We start from the raw sequence: 21,987 nt of genomic DNA on the forward strand, positions 1-21,987 counted from the left end.
TATTCAGGCTTTGTATAGTGATTTTTTTTGTTGTTTGTTTTGTTTTGGGACATTAGCCACAAACCTCACATAGGATTGGAATTAACCACACTTTTAAGTTTAACTTTAAATACACAGTTCTAACAGAATACCATTTGGGAGATCACATAATAATCTAATTATTTTAAACAGCTGGTAGGTATTGGTGAATTTTCTCATACCTTTAACTCTGTCATGTCTTGTTTTTAAGTCTTCTAGTATCAGTAGGCATTAAAGATTTATATTTTGTTAACCCAAGTATAAATAATGATTGTTTGCACATAAATACAAAGAAGAAATTTGTTGAATTAATCCAAAATGCTGAAAAACTCAGGGAAATGGATGGAGGTAACAAGGAGATAGATTCTGGTTTAATAAAAAGGAGAATGTTCCAAACATAACAGTTTTTTTTCTGAAAGAGCAGCCTCTTCATCAGACAGTAAGTCATTGGAGTGTTTTAGCAATGGCAGAAAACCCTGGTAGTGGGGACATGTGAGGGATTCCTACCTAGACCAGGTAGAAATTGACTAAAAGACCTCTAAGGTCTCATCTAACACTAAGATTCTGTGGCTAATGAATAGTTAATTTTTACATATTTGATACTGAGGAGATAAGCAAGAGATTTTGAGAAAGGCTGCTTTCCTTAAGGTGGCTTCTAAAATTTTGAAAGACAGTATATCATGAGAATAAAATGGGAATAAAACCATACTGAATTCATTAGTAATGTGTTACTAATGACTTAAAATATTGGAGCTGTTTCTCTTTATTTTTAGAATATCTGAACTTAACACTGAACTCACATTTATTAGCAAAGGGAAGAAAAAAATGTAGAGGGAATATTTTCCCCAAATGATAATTCCACTTAAAATTAGTAAAATGATACATAATTCTAATAAACTTAAAAGCCATTTGTCAGCAAGAGGGATACACAGTCAAATAGGTGCCAGATTTGATTTTCCTGACAATTTCAGAATTCATTCAGTAGCATAAGGACCATGGTCCTCGGCTTTTTAATCAAAATCAAAGAGTAAATGGGTTTAAGCAAGTGAGTTAGTCCTGTACTTTGTGCTTTGGCAACACTTTCCGATTTTCTTTTTGTGAACTAGCTAAATTTCATATATTAGCTTTGGTAGTTAAATGGGCAATCCTCCTTTATCCCCATGGTATTATAAAGCCTGAGTTTCTACCTCCAGGCCCCTTATTCTGTCTTTACCCACCCCAGATCTATACACATTAATTGTTCTTTGCCTTCAGCTGTTTCCATCAAGCACCTCAAAGGCAAAACTATATAAACACAAACTGACTTTTCAGAAAATGATTTTTATTTTGAGTCTGAAGGACTAAGGTAATTCAGTAGGGTAACTCTGTGCCCCTATGCCAAAGTATTTAATCCCCCAAGGAATCCTGAAAAACACTTTTATAGTATAAGTATTCTAAAAAAATAAAATGAAAATACTGTACAGTACAGTTAATGGTAAAAAATTGTTTGTAGATTTGGGAACCTTAAAGTTTTCCTTTCTCTTCTTTCCCTTGCTTTTCTTTCAGTAGAAAATGTGCATCAGATGTTTATGTTTAATTGGTTTACAGACTGTCTGTGGACTCTTTTCCTGTCAAATTACCAGGTAATGTCCTTTCACTTAGCAGCTACTTCATATGCCTATAAATGCACAAATTATTCATGCACAAATAATTGGACATAAGAATTTCAAGTTAATTTTGAATCTTTGGAAAAAGAAACTGTTTAATAGAGTCTTTAATTTTAAGGGAATACAAATAATTTAAGAAAACAGCCCATACTGCATTATAAGTTAAGTATTAAAGAAAAATTGTATATGTGCACATTTATGCAGTATATTGTAGTGCTGGCATCGCATTATTTGGAAGGAATGACTTTTTATATTTGACTGGTTGATTTGTTGATCATTTTTTAAATTGCATTAAGAACCCTTGAACATTTGGGGTAAAACGGTCTTTTTGAAATTAAGATTTTTAAACTCCTGGTTTAGTAGAATATGTTAGTGCATGTTTTAATACCACCTTTGCATTAGCCAGTTTCTGCCTTAGTAATGGAAAGGAAACATGTTTGTTATTTGTAGCCATTGGCCATGCATTCATTAGAATTGGCATCAAGGCCAATTGGCAGTTCTAGGCCAATATTTTAAAATCTTCAAGTTACTGCCATTTCAGGCATTGCACATAAGCAGCTTTTCCCTCTATGCAGTCAATTCAGAGATCCATCAAAGAGCAGCTTTTTCGTACTCACATTTTGAAATTTTCTCTAGTTGTGCAAAATTCAAACGTTGCACAATTATGTTGCTCCTGGCATCTCAGGAAGTATGTGTGGGGAAAAGCAAATGAGATGTGAGGATGGCAGAGTACCTATCCACAGCCCCTTTTCTTAATCTCTGCTCTGACCTGTAAAATTTGGGGATGTGGGATTTTACATTTCCTGTCGGGAATCAACCAAGAGAGATACTTGTCAAGAGACAGCCGCTTTTAAAGCGCGCTACTTTGCGTTGTTGCCGTTGTTGCATCACAGCAACATCCGTTTTCCAGCAAATGCACTTCGAAAAGGCCTACATGTAAAATATAACGTATCTTTTCCCTGCAATGTGAGCGCTGGACGCAGCTTTTTTGGCACTTTTCCTTGACCTCTCTGGTCCCCTTAGGGCCCTCTCCAGCTTGGAGTCCTGGATCCGCTAGCGCAGGGGAGGCGCCGCGTCCTGAGATGCCCACCTCCCCCCACCCACTACACCCACCTTGACTCCGCCCCCTCCGCGCTCCTCCCGGGGAAGGCTGCCGCGGGACCGTGCGCGCGCGCCCCTCCTTCCGCGCGCGCGCGCGCGCGTTCCGGCCTTTTCCCTCCAGTCCAGCTCTGCCGGGGCGCCGCGAGGGGGCGGAGTGGGGTGTGGTGGGCGCGTTCGGGCGGCTCCTGCGCGTTCCCGCCGAGACAGCGGCGGCGGGAGCAGCAGAGACGGCGGCGGCGGCGGCGGCGGCTGGAGTCCCGTTGCCGAGTCTCACATCCGGGTTCTGGCCGTGACCCAGCTGCGGCCGCCGCGGAGATGTGACCCGTCAGTACGGCAAATATGGCGGAGGTAAGGGAGCGAGCTCCCCCTCCCCGTCCCGGAGCCGGGCGCCCCTGGGCCCTGGCCGGGGAGGAGTGGAGTGGGCCTGGCTAGGAGAGGCCCAGCCCTGCTGGCGCCACTGCCCACCTGTTGTCCGGAACAGGCCGCGCTCTGGGCGGGAGCTTTCCCTGGAACTTAGTTGGGATGGGTCCGGGGGTAAGAGGAAGCGGAGGCGTAGTTGGACTTCGGGAGCAGTTTGAAGGGTCGAGTGCTGCGTAGTAGTGCGTGCGGAGAGAGGTGAAGGGGAGTGGGCGCCCGCGGGGCAGGGACGTCGGTGGCGCAACTTCGCCGGCCGGTGTTAGGGGCCAAGAGAGGAGCTGCTGCTTCCTCTTCTTGCGAAGTTTCTTCCCTCCCTCGCCGAGATGCTGTTGCGCCCTTCCGCGTAACCCCCACCCGTTTGCTCCTGACATCCAGTCTGTTAAATGGGGAAAACGTAAGGCAGAACGGCCTTTAACTCTCGTTTTCCCGATGATGCTAAGATTTGCGTGGAGAAATAAACATGGCCTTTCTCAGGCCGGTCTTTAGGTTGGGGGAGTCTCCCTATATCTCCGAACAGCTCATTCCTCCTCAGGGTAGAACATTCTTTCTTCACATTTCAGAAGAGTTACTTTCTACCTTTCTCTTTCTTCACTTTCCAGGCATTTCTCCCCACCCCCCCTTCATATTAAGACTATCTATTATTGTTTTTCTCTTCTAATTTTTTTCCCCTTGTAGAAGATTTCTTTTTCTCTTTTTCCAGTAAACGGGTCACCAAAGCCCCCTTTTCTCGGTGGTAATTGTTTTACGTCTTTGGTCTTCAAATCGTGGCGAACAACCACTCTTAATGATTGTTTCGAACTTAGTGTTGTGCCACTGGAGATTTAAATTTTTTTTCTGATTTAAACCACATATTTGATTTTTTTTTCTAATACTTTTTCCTCGCTTACCGTCAGAAGAATTCCGTTATTCTTCACCCCCTGGAGTTTAAGAAGTGATAGTATTTGGGGTTTTAAGTCTTTTTGAGTCAGAGCCTCACTAAATGTTAAGGCATTTCCTTGTATGAATTACCATTTTCATGGTCTCGGAGACACCCCAAAACAGATTCAGGAATAGGTTTTTGTTTTTGTTTTTTAACCATCCAGCCCTCAATTTTTGTGTTCCTTATTTGCTAAATGAAGTCAGTGGTGAGTTAGTTGGTAATACCATATTATCTCCTTCTTAAGCCTTGGGATAGGAAACCGTGTAGATTATGGAAAAATATTAATTTTTGACGCTTCTTATGTACCTGTTGAGTAGAAGGTCCTTAAAGTTAGCTGTTTTGTGCAGATGCTTTTAGGGGTGCTCCTTCTGCTTTCCTTATGGAAACTGACTTTATATTAATGTAGTGGAGTATTTGCTATTAAAGGAGCAAATTTCACTATAGCAGGACTCTTTGCTGCCAGTAATCTTTTTAAAACATTTTAATACTTTTGATTTAAAACTAAATTTAGATCTTAGGTTTATTTCCATTTCTTTTGTTCTTTGTGGTTAAAGAATTGTATTTCAAGGCATATAGATTGGAGAAAACATAGTACTTTGTATTTCACTTAAATGTGAATGGATTCATTCAACTGGGCTGAAACAATTTTAGTCCTGGTAAGATTTTAAGTGTTTCTTTTTTTCATATGTAAGAGAGGGAAGGGGGTCATATGTGGCTGAATTTATCTACATTTTGTCAAATAGTTTTCAGTGGATTTCCTTTTCAGTGAATGCCTATTAAATAAGCAACACTGTGATAGGTGATAAGGTTTCTTCCCTGGTGGCTGCTCACAATGGTTTGAGCTTTAAGTTCTGTAGTCATATTTTAAGACAACCTATTAGAGAAGGAAAATAACTTAGTTTGCAAATACAGTAAAATTAGGTTTTTTAAGAAACTTCACCCATAAATTTAACTGTTCGCACACAGAATACTTAATATGTAAGTAGTAGTATATTAATATTTTTCTTGTTTTAGAAGTTAAAGATGATTGCATTAATATGAGAGGAAAAACAATATTTTTAGCCAGTAATTATTTACTAATGTTTTCAAGGATATGTTTTAGTTCTCTAAACTAAACTTGGAGAATGGAACGCTCATGTTCAGTCAGAACGCATGGATAGTTCAATTTCGAGAAGAGAAGACCTTTAAAAGAAAAAAAAAAAAAAAGAAGAGAAAACCTGAGCTTTGTTTTCAGTGCATTTATTTAGTAACCTAAAATCTTAAAGAAAAAAAAAATTGTCCTTTATAACTCCAGTGGTTTTATTTTTAGTGAATTTGGAGGAAGAACGGGGGATCCTTCTTCATCTATGTCCCACAAAAAAATCTAAAGCAAGTGAAAAGTAAAATTAATTTGTATTTTTCTGATCTCAATATTTTAGTAATTAGGATGATTTTAGAGACTAGTCATTTTAAAAAATTAGGTGGGGAAATGCTTGGTGTATAGAGTTCTATTGTGTGAGCTCTCAGGAGATTTGTTCTTTATGATGCCAATATAAGGTATGTGGTAAAATAAATCATGTCTCTTGTACTTCTAGTTAAGTAGACTTGAACATTGAAGCTAACTGGTGAAATGACAGAAAGTGCAAAGCAACAATATACATTTATTTGTTAAATCTTAGGGGAAAACAGGTTATTGAGGAAATATGTCTCTGGAGAAAAATGTAGATATTATATTTCTGGGTTTTTTTTTTTATTGTTGTTATTTTTTCCATAGGAGAATTACCCTGACCTTGTTTTTTCCCAAGAAATGTTTAATTCCTGAATACAAATTGATTTAGATGTAAATAAAATATACTACTTTTTCACATTTGATCTGATCATCTTAGGCAGTAGGAAGTATATATTTAATGGTTCCTCAAATTGTGATAACATTTAAAACATATTTAATGTGCCTAAAAGAAATGGTACATACTCCCTTTCTTACTAGTTTTTGGTACTATTTCTCATTACTTATCCCTTAGAATTATTTATCAACCTTCTAAAAGGAGGTTCTCCTAGTCACACTTAAATTACAGGGTAGTTGCAGTTTTACAGCGGCAATAAGAAAGAAAGCGTAAAAGGAAGAAATCCTTGATCCTTTGGGTTTTGTAAGGAATGTGGTGTAGGGACCTTTGGGAATGAACAATTTGTCTGTTATTTCAGAGTTTGTAAACACAGAAGGGACTTTTCTTTTCCAGGGGAAAAAAAAAAGCCACAGCATAGTGCAAGACCTATCTTTTCATCTCTGCTGTATTGTTACATAAAGAGAAAAAAATTTAATGAACTTTTCTGTATTTTAAGTATTTAAAATTTTTCAGAAATGATGTACATAATCTGTTTATTCACTATTACATCCATTTGTTTATTTCTCTTGAAAACAGATTGCTTAGTGGTTTTTAGTGTATTTGAATTTAATTTTTTAAGGAAATAGGATCATCTTGACCGCTCTTCTTGATAGTGTTAATTTCAGTTGTAAGCAAAACTTGTTTCTCTGCAATGAATTTAGGCCTTAAATAATTCTCTGTAGTGGTAGTGAATTTTTTTAATATTTATACTTCAGTGTATTAGGATTTATCCAGAGTAATCAAGAACACCAATGTATGAGAATCTAATAAAGTTAATTCAGAAGGAGTGATAAAGTACTTGGTAAGGTAGGAAAGGTTAGCTGGAGGAGATACAGAAGTGGATTACTTTTAGAGACTTTTTGTACAGAAGACTAATCAGTTTCTCAAATCAGAAATAAAACACTGCCCCCCAACAAAAAACAAAAAAGAAAACCCTGCCATTGAAGCAAGAAGCTTAATAGTAAAAGCAGAAAAGTAATCACATATATAGAAATTTCTTGCTTGAGTCCCTGTATATTTCAAAAGATTCACAAATCTTTTCAAAATTCATTGCAGTGATTAAACTGTTAAAGTACTGGTCATCACTGGGGACCCATTCTCTTTGACTTATTCTATGGCTTTTAAGAATGACTTAAAATTATGTTTGTGTAGATAGGAAATTCATAAAGTAGCACCCTCCAGAAAGCTTTTTGCAAATAGAGATCATTTTTTTCCAAAAGTCCTAGATTGAAAAAAAAAAAATGAAAAGAGGCTATTCAACATATCCCATCCCTTTAGCTAAGTATTCCTTAGTAGTAATATGTCTTTTGAGGAAATCATATTAAAAGTAAAGAACTTAGATCTCAGAGGAAATTGAACTAGAAGGAGTCTAATTCTTTCTATCTTAGGGAAAATGAAACTGAGCAGAGTTAATGCAGTTTGTCCTAGGTTGTACATTTAGGCTGTGGTACAATTAAGAGTGGGGCCTAGACTTCAGAATTCCTAGTGTTTAATAATAGCAATTCATCCTATGAATTATTATTACTGTAGTTAGTTTGCTAGTTTTACCACCAAGATTTTCTTAATCTTTTTTATGGCCCAGAATTCCTCAGGGTTTGAAATAAGTGACTTAGTTTTATATGGAGGAAGAGAAATGGTGAGCACGGTTCCCCAGTCTTCTCCACCTGGAGAAGGGCCTCTAACTCCTTTCTGGTTTCTATCCCCGTAACTGTGAGAATCTCTGATTTAGTGTCTAAATTACTAAGTAAATGATGATAACAAAGAAATGGTGATGGAATTGGTTTGAGGGGAGAAATTAGTTCAGACAGTTATTTTCATTGAAAATAGCTTTTGATTACCTGGACTATAGGAATCTAATGATTACTTCATGCTTTTACTACTTTATTTTTTTTAATAATGGTAATATTCTAGAATACCGTGTTCTAGAAAGATACAGAAGAGAAACATTTGAACAAATCTGAGGCATTGAATTTGTTACAGCTATTAGCAACTTGAAAAGCTAAGTCATATATATGGGTGAAGGTATAGAAGTTAACAATTTCATTTTTAAATTTGATTTAGCCTACTCATACTTTGTGTGACTGTCTAGTGTTATGTTTTCCATCTCAGGTATTTATGTTTGCACCTAAAAGAAAACTAGGTTATTTTTCTAAATTACATACTTGTTTTAAAAAAAAAAAAGTGGCAAGTATTAAGTTTTCTTAAAAATCGCAAGTAGAGGAAGAAAATAAAAATAGCTAATAATAGCCAATAATTCCACAGGATAATCTCCACTGACTTTCTTTAAAAAACAAAATGGTAATGCTAACAAGTGGCTAGAAAATTCCAACAGTGTAGAAAGGTATACAATGAAAAAACAACAACAACAACAACAAAAACAAAACAAAACCCTTCTCTCCCCTACCTGTTTCCTAGAGGTAATTACTATTAATAGATTCTTGTATATACTTTTGGAGAAAAAAGTTTTCATGTGTATTCCAGTCCAGTTTACCCCTCTTCTATACTTTTTTTTTCATTTCTAATATATGCATAAGTAAATATGTATATATGGTTTTTATATCTTTTTCTCATTCACCACAGATTTTTGTCTCATTCTTTTTAGTGGATTAATGTGTTTAACTATTTGGAAGACTTGTATTTCATTTCTAACTAATTAAATGATAGACATTAAAATTTTTTTCCAGCCTTTTGCTATAAACCACTTTATGGTAATGACTTATAGATATATCTTCGTATGCTTTTTTAGGCATATCAGTAGGGTAATTTTATATTAGCAAAATAATCACTAGAATGGGTAAACAAACTCGTTTTTCTACTGATAATGTGTAAGTGCATTTTATTTTTATTATCTTTCTTTCTTTCTTTCTTTCTTTCTTTATTTTTAAGATTTTATTTATTTATCTGACAGAGATCACAAGTAGGCAGAGAGGCAGGCAGAGAGAGAGAGGGAAGCAGGCTCCCTGCCGAGCAGAGAGCCCGATGCGGGACTCGATCCCAGGACCCTGAGATCATGACCTGAGCCGAAGGCAGTGGCTTAACCCACTGAGCCACCCAGGCGCCTGATTTATTTATTTATTTTTAAAGAGCCGAAGGCAGAGGCCCAACCCACTGAGCCACCCTGGCGCCCCGTTTTTATTTTTTTTAAGATTTTATTCATTTATTTGAGAAAGAGTGGGGGAGAGTTTGAGAGGGGAGTGGGTCAGAGGGAAAAGCAGATTCCCCACTGAGCTGGGAGCCCAATGTGGAACTTAATCCTGGGACTCCAGGACCATGACCTGAGCCAAAGGCAGTTGCTTAACTTACTGAGCCACCCAGGCACCAAGTATGAGTGCATTTTAAATACATTTTAATCTCCAATGAAAAAATCTTTACTACTTGAATTTTATAGTTTGTGCTTTTTCTAAAATAGTTATAAGTGAATACCTGCTTAACAGCTTTAGTTTTATTTTTCCCCTCCTTCCCCCTTTCAGTTTACTGTGTCATTAATGATAGATGTTTCAGGTTTTTCTGGAGAATATTGTTAGAGATACCAGTTTCTTACAAGACATAAATAATAGTTTGACATGACAGATGACAACTTGCAGTCACATTTTAAATATGCTTTGAACAAATGAAAACCATTTTAAAAAGAAAGAGAAATTAACAGAGAGGAAGGAGAGAGGTAAAGAGAAAACATTTTTAATATATTTGTTTCCTTGGAAGATATGGAAGCATTCAGGTCCTGGATTTCAGTTCCACCTTCAACACCTACCATGGAAGCTTGATAAGTCACTATCTCTCCTTGGGTTTGCTAATCTATAAAATAAGTAGGCAGAGCAGATGTTATTGCCAGGTATATAGTTATGATCAAGTAACATTCATTTGAAAAAATGTAGTACTGTATCATTGTAAGCTGGTTCTGCTCTTCTCTTAAATACCTAAATAAAAAGTGTTCTCATTTCATACTCAAATTTCCTGTATTATGATACTAAATTCTTATTTTGAAAAATAATTGTTTTGTCTGTTAGCTGGGCAAAGGTAATATTTATAGTATAAACTGTTTTCAAATGCCAGGTTTCTAGAAGTTTTATTTTTAATTTAATTGAATAGAATTAACTTTCAAGAAACTAATCACTCTCATGCTCCCCAGACTGAAATAATGGAATTTTATTTTGCACATAGAACACTAAAATACATGTCTAGAGGCAAACAATCCCACTTCCCCTCCCCCATCCTAATCTAGGTATACATCAGTCAAACACAGTTCTTGAAACTTTCCAGTATTTCTGACGTAAAATGACTAATGCTATCTTTGAATAATGGGTGTTCCACTTTATGTCAGCTAAGCTTACAAATGTTACTGGTCCTGTAAACATTGGTATCTTAATTACTGGAGAATATTCGGGATCTTTTTCAGAACTTATTAAAGTGATAGATAACTTTACCCATAGAACAACAGTCATTATAGTACTGGCATTTAGTGCTGTTTGAGGCCTTTTACAAACTATAAACACCATTCATCATCCAGTATCTTCATTATTGCCAATATCTAACATCTGTCAAAATGTGCCTTTTATTCTTCTATAGGATAATATTTCTAATCAGGAACTCCTTTTTTATAAGACTGTTAAGTGGAATAATTATTAGAGTGCTTTTTTAAAAAAAAAAAAACCTAAATGTTCAAAGAGCCATTTCTTTTAAACTCCTAATTTGAAAGAAATGCTGGTTTTTCTTGTGTCTGCCCTGTAAATCATTTTGAAAGTTTACTAAAAAGGAAAAACAGTCCTCTGAGGCTACTTGGGGATGGCAAACCTGGGACCAGATGAAGATAATCATTATTGCTGTAGCCTTGGGCAGAGATTGTTCTTAAACTTGGGAAATAAAGTAAAATTGCATGACATAAAAGTGGATTAACACTTGAAAATATTGATTTGCTCTGTAATAATTTGTGTGGTGGTTAAATCCATTTTGAGCTGGAAATACGTAGCTCTGCCCAAAAGATGTTAAGCAACCTAGAAACCCTTTTTATAGTTACATTACTCTATCATCCTGCTCTCCAGCTTCCTATTGGAGGAATAGAATTAAAAAGTAGCACTGTTTGGACTCTATTGTGGCAAAGTAACTTTTAAGTAAAAGCAGTGGTGTGACACTTGAAAATATATAATACTGAATACTGTTAGTCTTCTATTAAAATTAGTTGATGTTATAGTTCAGAATCATTTTAAGCATTAGAAGGAAAAAGAAATAGGACCCTTGGAAAAGTGTGCTTCAAAAGAATCTAAGTTATCATGTACAATCTAGAATGTCATACTTAGTACAATAGCATAATAAAGACACTTTTCAAAATGGAGTTTTAATACCTCATAAGAAATTTGTCTAAGATGCCTACTTTTGAAAAATTAGGCACTTTCCTCATTTTATTTTGTTTTTCTTGGCTCTCTGCCCCTAGCAGAAAGAGGGAAAATACTGATCTTCCTCGACTCGTGATGGGGTTATGTCCTGATAAGCCTGTCATAAGTTCAAAGTATCATTAAGGGGGTACCTGGGTGACTCCGTTAAGTCTCTGCCTTCATTCAGCTCAGGTCATGATCCCATGGTTCTGGGATTGAGCCCCACATTGGGTTCTCTGCTCAGCGGGGAGGCTGCTTCCCCTTCTCTCTCTGCCTGCCTCTCTGCCTGCTTGCTTGTGATCGATCTCTCTGTCAAATAAATAAAATCTTAAAAAAGTATTAAGTCAAAATTCATTTAATGTACCTAACATACTGAATGAACGTCTTAGCTTAGGCTAGCGTATCTCAAACATGCTCAGAATACTTATATTAGCCTACAGTTGGGTAGAATCCTCTAACACAAAGCCTATTTTATAATAAAATGTTAATATCTCATGTAATTTATTGAATACTAGACTGAAAGCAAACAACAGAAAGGTGTGTGGGTACACAATGGTTATAAATGTATTGGTTGTTGTTTACCCTCGTAATCGCATGCCTGACTGGGAGCTGCAGCTTGCTGCCAGTGCCCAGCATCACAAGATAGTATCATACCACATATTGCTAGCCCAGCAAAAGATCAAAATTTGAAGTTGTTTCTACTGAACACGTATTGCTTTTGCACTGTGGTAAAGTCGAAAAACCGTTAAGTTGAGCCATCAATGTTGGAAACTATGTATTAGAATAACCCTACCTTTTTGCCAGTGCTTTTGGCCTTCTAGCATCTCTGACTTTTAATGGGCATGAAGTAGCTTTGAATGAATAGGAAAGGTTTTAATTATGAAGTTTTAAGGTTTTTTAAAGGTTTTAATTTAATTATGTCACTTGAAGCATATTTAGTTTTTGGTATTTATGGAAGTGTGTTTGTAGATGATTTGTTTGTAGTTGTGAATTAACTAAATTTAGATAAAATAGAGCCATGAATTGTCAAGTGGTGATACTACTAAAATAAATTGCTACTTACCTATTTTATCTTTAAATTTTCTGAAAGCTTACAGTTAAATATATGAGGAGTAGAATGCTACGGTAGAAGCAGCGTTGTAAGTGGAAATGTTGGTAATTTTTCCGTCAGATAACCTCTCTAGACTTCAGCTGGAAGCTTACTAATTCTGTAATGACTTAAAAATATGTTGTCTGTGAGTAAAGTTAACCTAGTGTACTGTTAGTGCTCAGTAACATTTTACTTTTCCCTTTTGCTTTCTTAAAATATAACTTACTTAAAATAATGTCTTAAAAGTGTTTTGGCCTCCCTTCTCCCACACTTTAAGCCAGAGACCAGTTTCATAGCAAACCTTGTGTATAATTTCCTCTGTCTTCATTGGAGAAAATATTTTAGAAAGTTCCAAGATCTCAAATCAGATCTCTTAAACTATGAGATGTTATGAGACCCATATTTACCTTCAAAATCTGAATCAATTCCTTATCATCTTTGTTTCTAGATTCAGGAGTATTTGAAATTTTTCTCTACGTTTAAATAAACATAATGTCAGAAAAAGGATTATATGGAAGGTTTTAATTTTTCTTGGACAATTCAGACATTAGAACTTACTGTGGTTTTTGGTATCATGCTTGTCATTGAATAATTCTGTAAATTTTGTAAAGATCTACTACATAAAGATGATCATTTTTCTTCTTTTCTTCCCCTCCCCCAGCCATCTGTTGAGTCTTCAAGTCCAGGTAAGTATTTTCCATATTTTCTGTAATCTCTATTTGACTAACATTTGTCCTATGAGTTGTAAAAAGGCTTAGAAGAGTTAGACTATCATCTGACTTGCTTTTCTTCTGAATGCTTCTTTTCTCTGGGGAAAAAGAAATGGATGAAATATTTGACTGCCCATGAAAGTACAGGTGAGGCTGCTGTGAGTTCAACCTCGTGACTATTTGTGGGTTCATTTTTTTATGAATTACTATGTGTGTTTCTTACAGGTTTTAATTGCTATTTGATTTCAAGTATATATGAAGTGTATTTTTTCAAAAGGAGTCACTACTTAGAAATACTTACTTGTGGAGGAAAGTCAAAAGTATTTGAGAAAAAAATTAATGCGTTTAATGAGGGAGAAAGTAAAACAAGAACATTTAAAAATGAATATTTAAAGTTGAATTAAGGTTATGTTTAGATTCAAACCGTATAGTGTTGGCGTATCGTGTTCTCTTACAAATACGGTACAGATTCACTTTTTCTTAACTTAGAGATTGCAAACATGTGATACTTGAACATATCTGGGCCACAAATGTTTTTTGTGTGGCCAGTTGCAGTGATCTTAAAAATTAGGATATTTTGAGGTACCTGGGTGGCTCAGTGGGTTAAGCCTCTGCCTTCAGCTCAGATCACGGTTTCAGGGTCCTGGGATTGAGCTCCGCATCGGGCTCTCTGTTCAGCGGGGAGCCTGCTTCCCCGCCCTCTTTCTGCCTACCTCTCTGCCTACCTGTGGTGTCTGTCTGCCAAATAAATAAAATCTTTAAAAAAAAAAATTAGGATGTTTTATATAAAATCAGTATTTAGGCTTCTCACAGTTAGAGGTTCTGGCACTACTAAGTATAACATACCTGTGTATCAACAATTGGTTGGAGCTAAAGAGCACTCAGGAAAGAGTCCAGTCTTTGCCTCAGTGTGCAGGGACTTCAAGAGAAAGGACTGCCTTCTGTAATGTAGTACGTGAATTAAGGAACAGCTCAATATAGCATAAGAGTCAGAAAGGGAGTTCTCTGAGACATGGTAATGTTTTATTTGAAAACATAGATATTAAATATTTAGATACGATATATTACTGAATTTTCCAGATTATTGAAGTAATCTTCCTATGTTTTAAGTTTTGGAAAGAATGTTTATAAAAATGGTTAATATATGCCATTTTTAATGGTTTGGGGTCCTTTTCATGAACACAACTCACTGTACTCTCTGTAGTACAATGAATTAAGTAGGAGCTAGACTAGAATATCTCTAGATCCCTTCTGAATGACTAGTGTGCTCAATTGACTGTGAGTTTTGTCATATTTATTTCAACTGCAGATGTCTTCTTTTTCTAATGTGCTTGGAAATAAAGTATATTATTTCTGAAACTCAAGGATTTTTTTTTTTTAACTTCCTTGTTTATAAATATGTTCAGAATGGTTGAGGTTGGAAGTAATCTGACCTCAGATAAATAGTAGATTATTGTATCTTTTTTAGGACATGGAATTGTTCCCAATATTTTTTTTCTTTCAACACAGATATCTTTTCATTGAAAAAATAGATTCTGGTTGTTTTTGTTAATGTTGTCATACTGCAAATAGACTGAGTTTTAGATATATATATTTTTAAAGATTTTATTTATTTGACAGAGAAAGAAAGAGGGATCATAAGTAGGCAGAGTGGCAGAGAGAGGGAGAAGAAGGCCCTCTGCTAAGCAGAGTCCAATGCTGGGGCTCAGTCCCAGGACCCTGTGATCGTGACCTGAGCTGAAGGCAGATACTTAACTGACTGAGCCACCCAGTCCCCCCTAGATATTTTTCTATGGATTTTTGAGACATTCATCAGATAATATTTAGGCACAAAAAAAGTAATTACTTCAAAAGTGATATTAATAAATAGCTTTCTCATTTTCCCCTTGCATTTGAATCAGCTTAGGCTGAACTGGAATAGTGGAACTTGAAGAATACAACTATCATTGATGGCCTTTACTACCTGCTGAATGCTAGTTTTTTTTTTAATTTTCCAGACTAAGGATTTTGAAGTATTGTTTATAATATCAGGCTTCTGCCCAGAGGGAATATATATTGCTCTTATAAGTAATACTGATTGTAGGCAATTAACAAAAGTTGGTGGGAAAAGAGTAGGAATAGAGGCTTCTGTGTAAAAAAATTTTTGGTCCACTGATAAAAGGCAGTGGCCTTTGTAATATCTGTACTTTGGAATTGATGGTACTAATAATAGTCACATGACCCAGGCTCAATGGTTTGTCTGTAGACTTTACCAGTGTAAACCTGTGGAGGCACAATATAAGGTTTTACCTGTAAGACTAGTAACCATTAGAGGGGGTAAAGATTTAGGGAAGGGAAGGAAATAAAATTATTTAATAAGTGCACATGATATAAACAATTTATTTTTTGAATCTTTGAAAAGATATAAGGTAACTTTTAGTAATTTCATAGTAAGATGTAATTTTATGAACAAACTGATCTTTGCCTTAACTCTAAATAAAAATATTTATTTACACAAAGCACCAGATTCCCTCCCTCTAATGATTTATTTAGGGATTTTTACCTCTAGGAGACAGCCTAACAATAGGTCTAATAATTAACAGAAAGGAATAGGATGGTTAATTGGTTTCAAAAAGGTAAAAAAAGTCAGATAAAACCAAGAAGTCAGGTTAAGGCAAGAAAAGAAGTGAAATTGAAAGTAGGAAACAGTGCGGTGTATATGCAGAGAAAGAATTGGAGTGAGAAGGGGAAAAGGTTTACTACCCTTTGTTATTTCATGTAGTGAGAGGGTGAGGTGGTAAAGCTTTAAATATAATAGGCTTTGCAAATGACAACAAAATGGGAGACTTTAGGTCAGTAATAGAATACTAATAACTTGATGCTGTGTATTCATGTGAGTTTTGTTTTGTTTTTTAGTTAGTGAAAATGCATAAGTAGTTAGGAATTAAGCATAATTAGATTTTTGCAGTATTTGCGTTCATAGGGAATTGTATTATGATTAGGATAATAGTACATTCAGGGTGGTGGTGTGAGGTGGTTTTAGGATCTTTCTCCATCTAAAGGAGAAGAAAAATACAGCATCACTTGTAGGAATACATGATTATTGACTAAGCGTCCTGGAAGATTGCTGGGTGAACTAAAAAGTTCTGGGAGTATTTTTCATTAAAAGCTCAAGAAGAGGGGATAATGTTTGGGACAAAACTGCAACTAAATTAGGGGTTCTCAAACTGCTCTCTTACAAAACTCTTGTTTCAGTGAGTACCAGTCCCTCAGCTGGTACTAAGATGCCCTAATAAAATTATGCCTGGCTTTTCTTAATCCAAAGAAACTGATAGTATATGTGATATGAAATAGATTTTTATTTTTTAATAGATTTTTATTTATTTATTTGACAGAGGGAGACACAGTGAGAAAGGGAACACAAGTGAGCAGGGAGCCTGATGCCGGGCTCGATCCCAGGATCCTGGGATCATGACCTGGGCCAAAGGCAGATGCTTAATGACCGAGCCACCTAATTGCCCCTGTATTTTTATTTTTAAGTCATTCTAAAACTTGGATAGTTTTTTTTAACTCATTTGTGTTATAAGATGGTACCTGATTTAGAAATTATGTATTTAGTTATTTTATATTTAATACCAGTATTGTGCTCTTCAAAGAATAGAAAGACTTCTGAGTGTTTCACCACCTGGCCTGGCTTAGTAAAAATAGGTTCTCTTCAAGGCCCCTGGGTGGCTCAGTTAGTTAAGCATCTGGGCCTTGATCTCAGCTCAAATCTTGATCTCCAGGTTGTGAGTTCAAGCTCCATGTTGGGCTCCATGCTGGGTGTAAAGCCTACTTAAATTAATTTTTTTGTTTTTCTTTTTCTTTTCTTCTTCTTCTTCTTCTTAAGAAAAATCAGTTCTCTTCAAGTATTCTTTGAGGCAAGATACCTACTGTCTCTGAGGCTGGGGCTTATAGGAAGCTTGAAGTATAATAAAAGCAGAGACATTGGAATTAGCAGACCCAGGATTTAAATTCCATCCTTGCCACCCCATTGGCTCTATGGGTTTGAACATGCTGCTTAAACTGTCTGAGCCTCAAGTTTTTGTTTTTGCTCATAGGATTGTTTGAAGATTAAATAAGATATAATGTATGTATGTTTAATGTATATAATATATGTAGCAAAGATTAAATAAGATATAATGAGTATGGCGTGCTTGAGCCATAGTATTAGGCACACAATAAGCTCTCAAAAAATGGTTTTTACACTGAAAATTGAGGAAGATGACAAGACCCCTGAGCCTTGGGCACCCTTTATCCCTAATAGTCTGTTTTTCAAAAAATCAACCTTTGACTCTGTTTTACTTACTGGTTCTCTTAATGGACTGAAGGAAGAGTATATTGGTATTATATATTCTAATTAATGATGTAACCTTTATTAACTTTATTTTAAAAATTGCTAATTGATTTTTTAAATGTTAAATAACTTCTTTATTAGTAAAAAAAAAAAATGCTTTTGCAAACTTAAGTCCAGGTTTGGCAATAGCCAAATGTGGGAATAGTTTATAGAATGATTGTGCCAAACACTTGCAGTCTAAAATTACAGGCTTGACCCTACTGAGTACAGCAGTATTCCCCAGCCACATGCTAAAAATAGATGAGCTTACACATCAGTGCCTATTGGAGTATTTTTAATGACTTTTATAAGAGTTCTGTATGCAGTTTTTAATAAATTTTGCTTTTATATTCTGTATCAGAATTATTTTCTGAAATAAAATAAGTTTAAAACAGCTACCTATATGTTAAAATACATTTTCATGGAAGAACTAATAAAATAATATTTGAGTGCAGCTATATTTTCATCAGACTATTTATTCATATGACTTTGTATTTCACATGACTTTGTATTCTCATGGGCCATAAGGGTTCATGCTCATTGGGTTTATTAAATATCAAATGATTAAGAATTGTGATTTTTCCCTCATGAATGATCTTTCTATTTTTGATATGACCCTTTATTCTTTGCAACTGAAATTTCGTGGTTAGATGACAGTACTCTTTTTAAAAGCTGTGTATACTTTTTTAAAAGCTATACTCTCCTCCCATCCTTCATCCTAGTTGTAAGTTTAACTGTGAATATATAGAGGTGAAACAGGGGTAAAAAGTAATCCCTTAGAGACGAGAATTTTTGGGGGTGTTGGTGATGTGTGTAAGGGCAAGAATTTTAGAAAACAAATAATACTCAATGGGCATAGCTTTTCCCTGATACTTTTATTTGACTTGTATCCAGCTTCATATAGCGTACACATTAAGTTACTATTAATAACATTTAATTTGGTTTACCACACTTTTTAAAATATTCTTTACCAGGAGGTTCAGCAACATCAGATGACCATGAATTTGATCCATCAGCTGACATGCTGGTTCATGATTTTGATGATGAACGAACATTAGAAGAGGAAGAAATGATGGAAGGAGAAACAAACTTCAGTTCTGAAATAGAGGATCTTGCAAGGGTAAATAACACTAAGAGCTAGAGAATGTAGTAGTCATGGGTTTTTTTGGGGGGAGAGAGGAAATACTTGAAATTTTGGTTCTCTTTGTTTTAGGTGAAAAGTGGTATTGTATATAATTGATACTGAAAATTTTTGTGGTCATAGGTGTGATATTTAAAGTTTGAAATGTAAGGCATTTTTTAAAAAGAAATAACTATTTGGAATAGAATTCAAATAGTTACTTTAATAAAACATCACAGGTGTCCAGTAAAAAATGGGCTATATAGGGGGTGCTTGGGTGGCACCCAATATGGAGGCTGGTTTAACTGTTTTTCAAATGTACTCTCAAAATTCACAGTTTTTGAATGGCACAATTGTAGTGGTGTGTTTAGGAGAAGAGGGATCAGGATCAGTGATCTCTTTATGTATTTATCCGTATTTTTTAAAATTACATTATAATAATGTTATACTTAATATTTACTTTGAAGTGCTAGACACATACCAGAACTAGGAAATAAAGATTAAAATGTGAGAGATGGAGTATTTTTTGAAGTATACAAACAAGAATGGTATTGAATGAAAAGAAACGCCAGTGTGGGGATTATAAAGTTCGGAGCGGCATCCCTTTATAGTTTATCTTATAGTGAAACCCCAACCCCAGGAGGTTGGTTACCTCAGAACTGTTTCTGTAGTCTAAACTGGATGTAGTCCACTGGACCATCCTGGCTGAAAATTAGTCTCTTTCCTTCTTCCTCTCTTCCTTCATAAGCATTTATTGATAAATCATTTGTGGTACAAAATATGAGAAGAGTACTGTGTCCATCAACGAAATGGCCCTTCAGTAGCTATTATCTGCTGTCACCTGCAGTCATTTCTTAATGACTAATCTGATATGAGGGAGAGGGACCCACTTCTCTCCCAGCAGATGGACACCTCTCCAACCTTAAAATAATACTGAGTTATTTGGTAACATTACTGTATTGTTTTGAAGTTAAAGGACAGATTTAACTTCATATAAAATGTCTTTTTAAAAGTCCATTTTTTTAACCTCCAGCTAGCCCCCCTTTAGGTTATACAGACAGGATTGCTCCTGTTTTTGTTACAGTGCTTAGTGAACTTACTTCTTAAAGAAAGCATCGTATGCAAGTATAGTCACATTCTTGTGTTTTTATTCATTTTGTACTATGTCCATATCTTCCTTTATATTTCTTACAGTCTGTCAACGCAGTACATTTTATTTCATATTCTGTCAGGTTGAGGTACACTTAACCTAAGGTCAGGTTTCAAGGAAGACGGTATATAGCATATAGATGTAAAGGTATTGTAAAGCATTTAGTCACACTGCCTGGTCAAAAGTCAGCTGCAAGTTTGTGACTTTGGACAAATTATTTAACATCTTAAAGCTTCAGTTTTATTATATAAAAATTTAGTACAGTGTCCTACATGGTAATCACTCAATAAATCCTAGTAGTTATATCATTTATAAAATTCTCAAAGAAATTTATAACACCCAAACTGTGAACATCTATTCTACTTGACCCATAATTTTCTCTTTCACTTTGTTACCCTCATTTCTATACTCTTAACCATTGGTAATAAGACACTGCTACTTTAGGGCACTGGGTGGCTCAGTTGGTTGAATCTGCCTTCGGCTCTGGTCATAATCCCCACATCCTGGGATCGATCCTACATCAGGTTCTCTATTCAATGGGGTATCTGCTTCTCCCTCTGCCTCTGCCTCTCCCCCTGCTTAACCTCTCTCTCTCAAATAAATAAATAAAATAAAATAAAATAAAACATTGCTACTTTATTGTGATGTTTTAGTTTAACTTGAGGAAAGCCCCCTTACTTAATACCATGTAGAACAGACTTTAACGATACAAGTTAATGAGAGATTACCCAGAACAGGTGTACTGACAGTCCCTAATATACCAGTATATTGTCAGCCATGTTTTATTTAGCTTTTAGTCTTTTCTCAGAGGGAAATGACAAGGAACATTTGTTTTATAGGGAATCATTACCCGTTACATCAGAATATTTGGGGACAAATAGAAATCCATCTTGAACTAACTTAGGCAAAATGAGGAATTTAAGGCTCATGTAATTTTATTAAGGGCAGGAGGATATCTAGGCCTTAAGAACTCAAGTGCCATCAGAAGATATTTTCTGTTTCTGCCGATCTACATGGTGGCATCCTTTTTCAGACCAACTGTCTTTATATGCTTTCAATTTCCAGGTCTCCCAAGATGTACTGCTTTAGATAGTCTTATGTTTCTTTAGCTGCCACTGGTACAGATTTGGAAACAAACTATGACCAGGCTTGGGTCATGTGCCCATTCCAAACCTATGGCCAGGAAATGCAGTGATTCCAATTGGATCAGATGTTATATAGTTTAGAAGGTGAGCTTTCAATCAAAATACGTGTTTGGAAAGAAGGAAGCATTTCCTGGAAGAAGATGAATATAGAAGTTGAAAGAAAAAGGATGGGAGGGACGGGGGTGGGGCAGACAACAATGAATTACCCTTACAAAATACTTGTTAAATCTTACGTACTTGGTTAGTGCATAGTAGGGATATAATAAATGCTACTTGAATTTGAAACTGAGGATTCCTTGGCAAAATTGAGTTTGGTTTTTACTGTAGTTGTTACTGCAAGATCTTTGCTTTATACTTTATCAAGTAAGATATTTTTCATACTAATGTAAAACTCTGTTGTATTCCTCAGTGGGTCTTGATTGTTGCTTACAAACTTGTTGCATGCTTACTTGATATTAGGTGACAGAGGTTAAGTTAAAAGTTAATAACCTAAGCAAAAGCATAAAAGATCTATATATTCTTTGTTTTTAAAATTAAGCAAGTATTTTCTTGATGGAGTGGGCAAGGAGATTTTGTTTACACGTGATAGAGTGCACCTAAAATTAACTTTGAAGTTTATTAGAACTTTATTAGAGCTTTATTGTTTTTAACTTTGGGTTTTTTTTGTTGTTGTTTTGTTTTTTGTTTTTTGTTTTTTAGTGTTGTTGTTTTTATATTTTTTTTAGAACTTTTTTTAGAAGTCCTATGAATGTGCATCTGTATTTAGTTTAAGTTCTAATTATACTACACATGAATGATAGCAGGGGATTCCATCCTACCTCTGTCTCTAAATCTTTCCCTGCCAAAGTCCATCTTGAACATTTTGTAATGTGTATAATTTTCCTTAAGCCCTTCCAGTGCCAGTAACTGCTCAGCAGTTACTCTCAAATGGAATCAAAAGTAGAGTATAACACTTCCTACTAGAAAATACTTACCTACTAGAGAAAGTAGGTAAAAATACCAAGTCCAGCCATTTTAGGTTCTACAGATACCTTCTGCTCTAATCACAGTAACCCAGCTATTCATTTTTGTTTCTATACTTGTGCA

General features: G+C 35.5%; 1 protein-coding gene across 13 annotated transcripts in view; it reads left to right on the forward strand.

Annotated features, from left to right (window-relative positions):
* Nucleotides 1-21,987, forward strand: part of MIER1 (MIER1 transcriptional regulator) — a 58,976-nt gene that overhangs the window by 2,485 nt on the left and 34,504 nt on the right. For 4 of the 13 annotated variants that reach the window (XM_059135819.1, XM_059135828.1, XM_059135823.1 and 1 more), the window contains 2 exons: nucleotides 13,084-13,108; nucleotides 18,461-18,606. In XM_059135819.1, coding sequence (XP_058991802.1) covers nucleotides 13,084-13,108; nucleotides 18,461-18,606 — 171 coding nt within the window. Of the gene's footprint in view, nucleotides 1-1,563; nucleotides 1,641-2,923; nucleotides 3,114-3,357; nucleotides 3,381-13,083; nucleotides 13,109-13,242; nucleotides 13,280-18,460; nucleotides 18,607-21,987 lie in introns of those variants that run through there. The other 9 variants (XR_009345071.1, XM_059135817.1, XM_059135820.1 and 6 more) reach the window with 7 other exon arrangements.

Source organism: Mustela lutreola, chromosome 10 (genome assembly GCF_030435805.1).
Source record: "Mustela lutreola isolate mMusLut2 chromosome 10, mMusLut2.pri, whole genome shotgun sequence".
Taxonomy (NCBI): Eukaryota; Metazoa; Chordata; class Mammalia; order Carnivora; family Mustelidae; genus Mustela; species Mustela lutreola.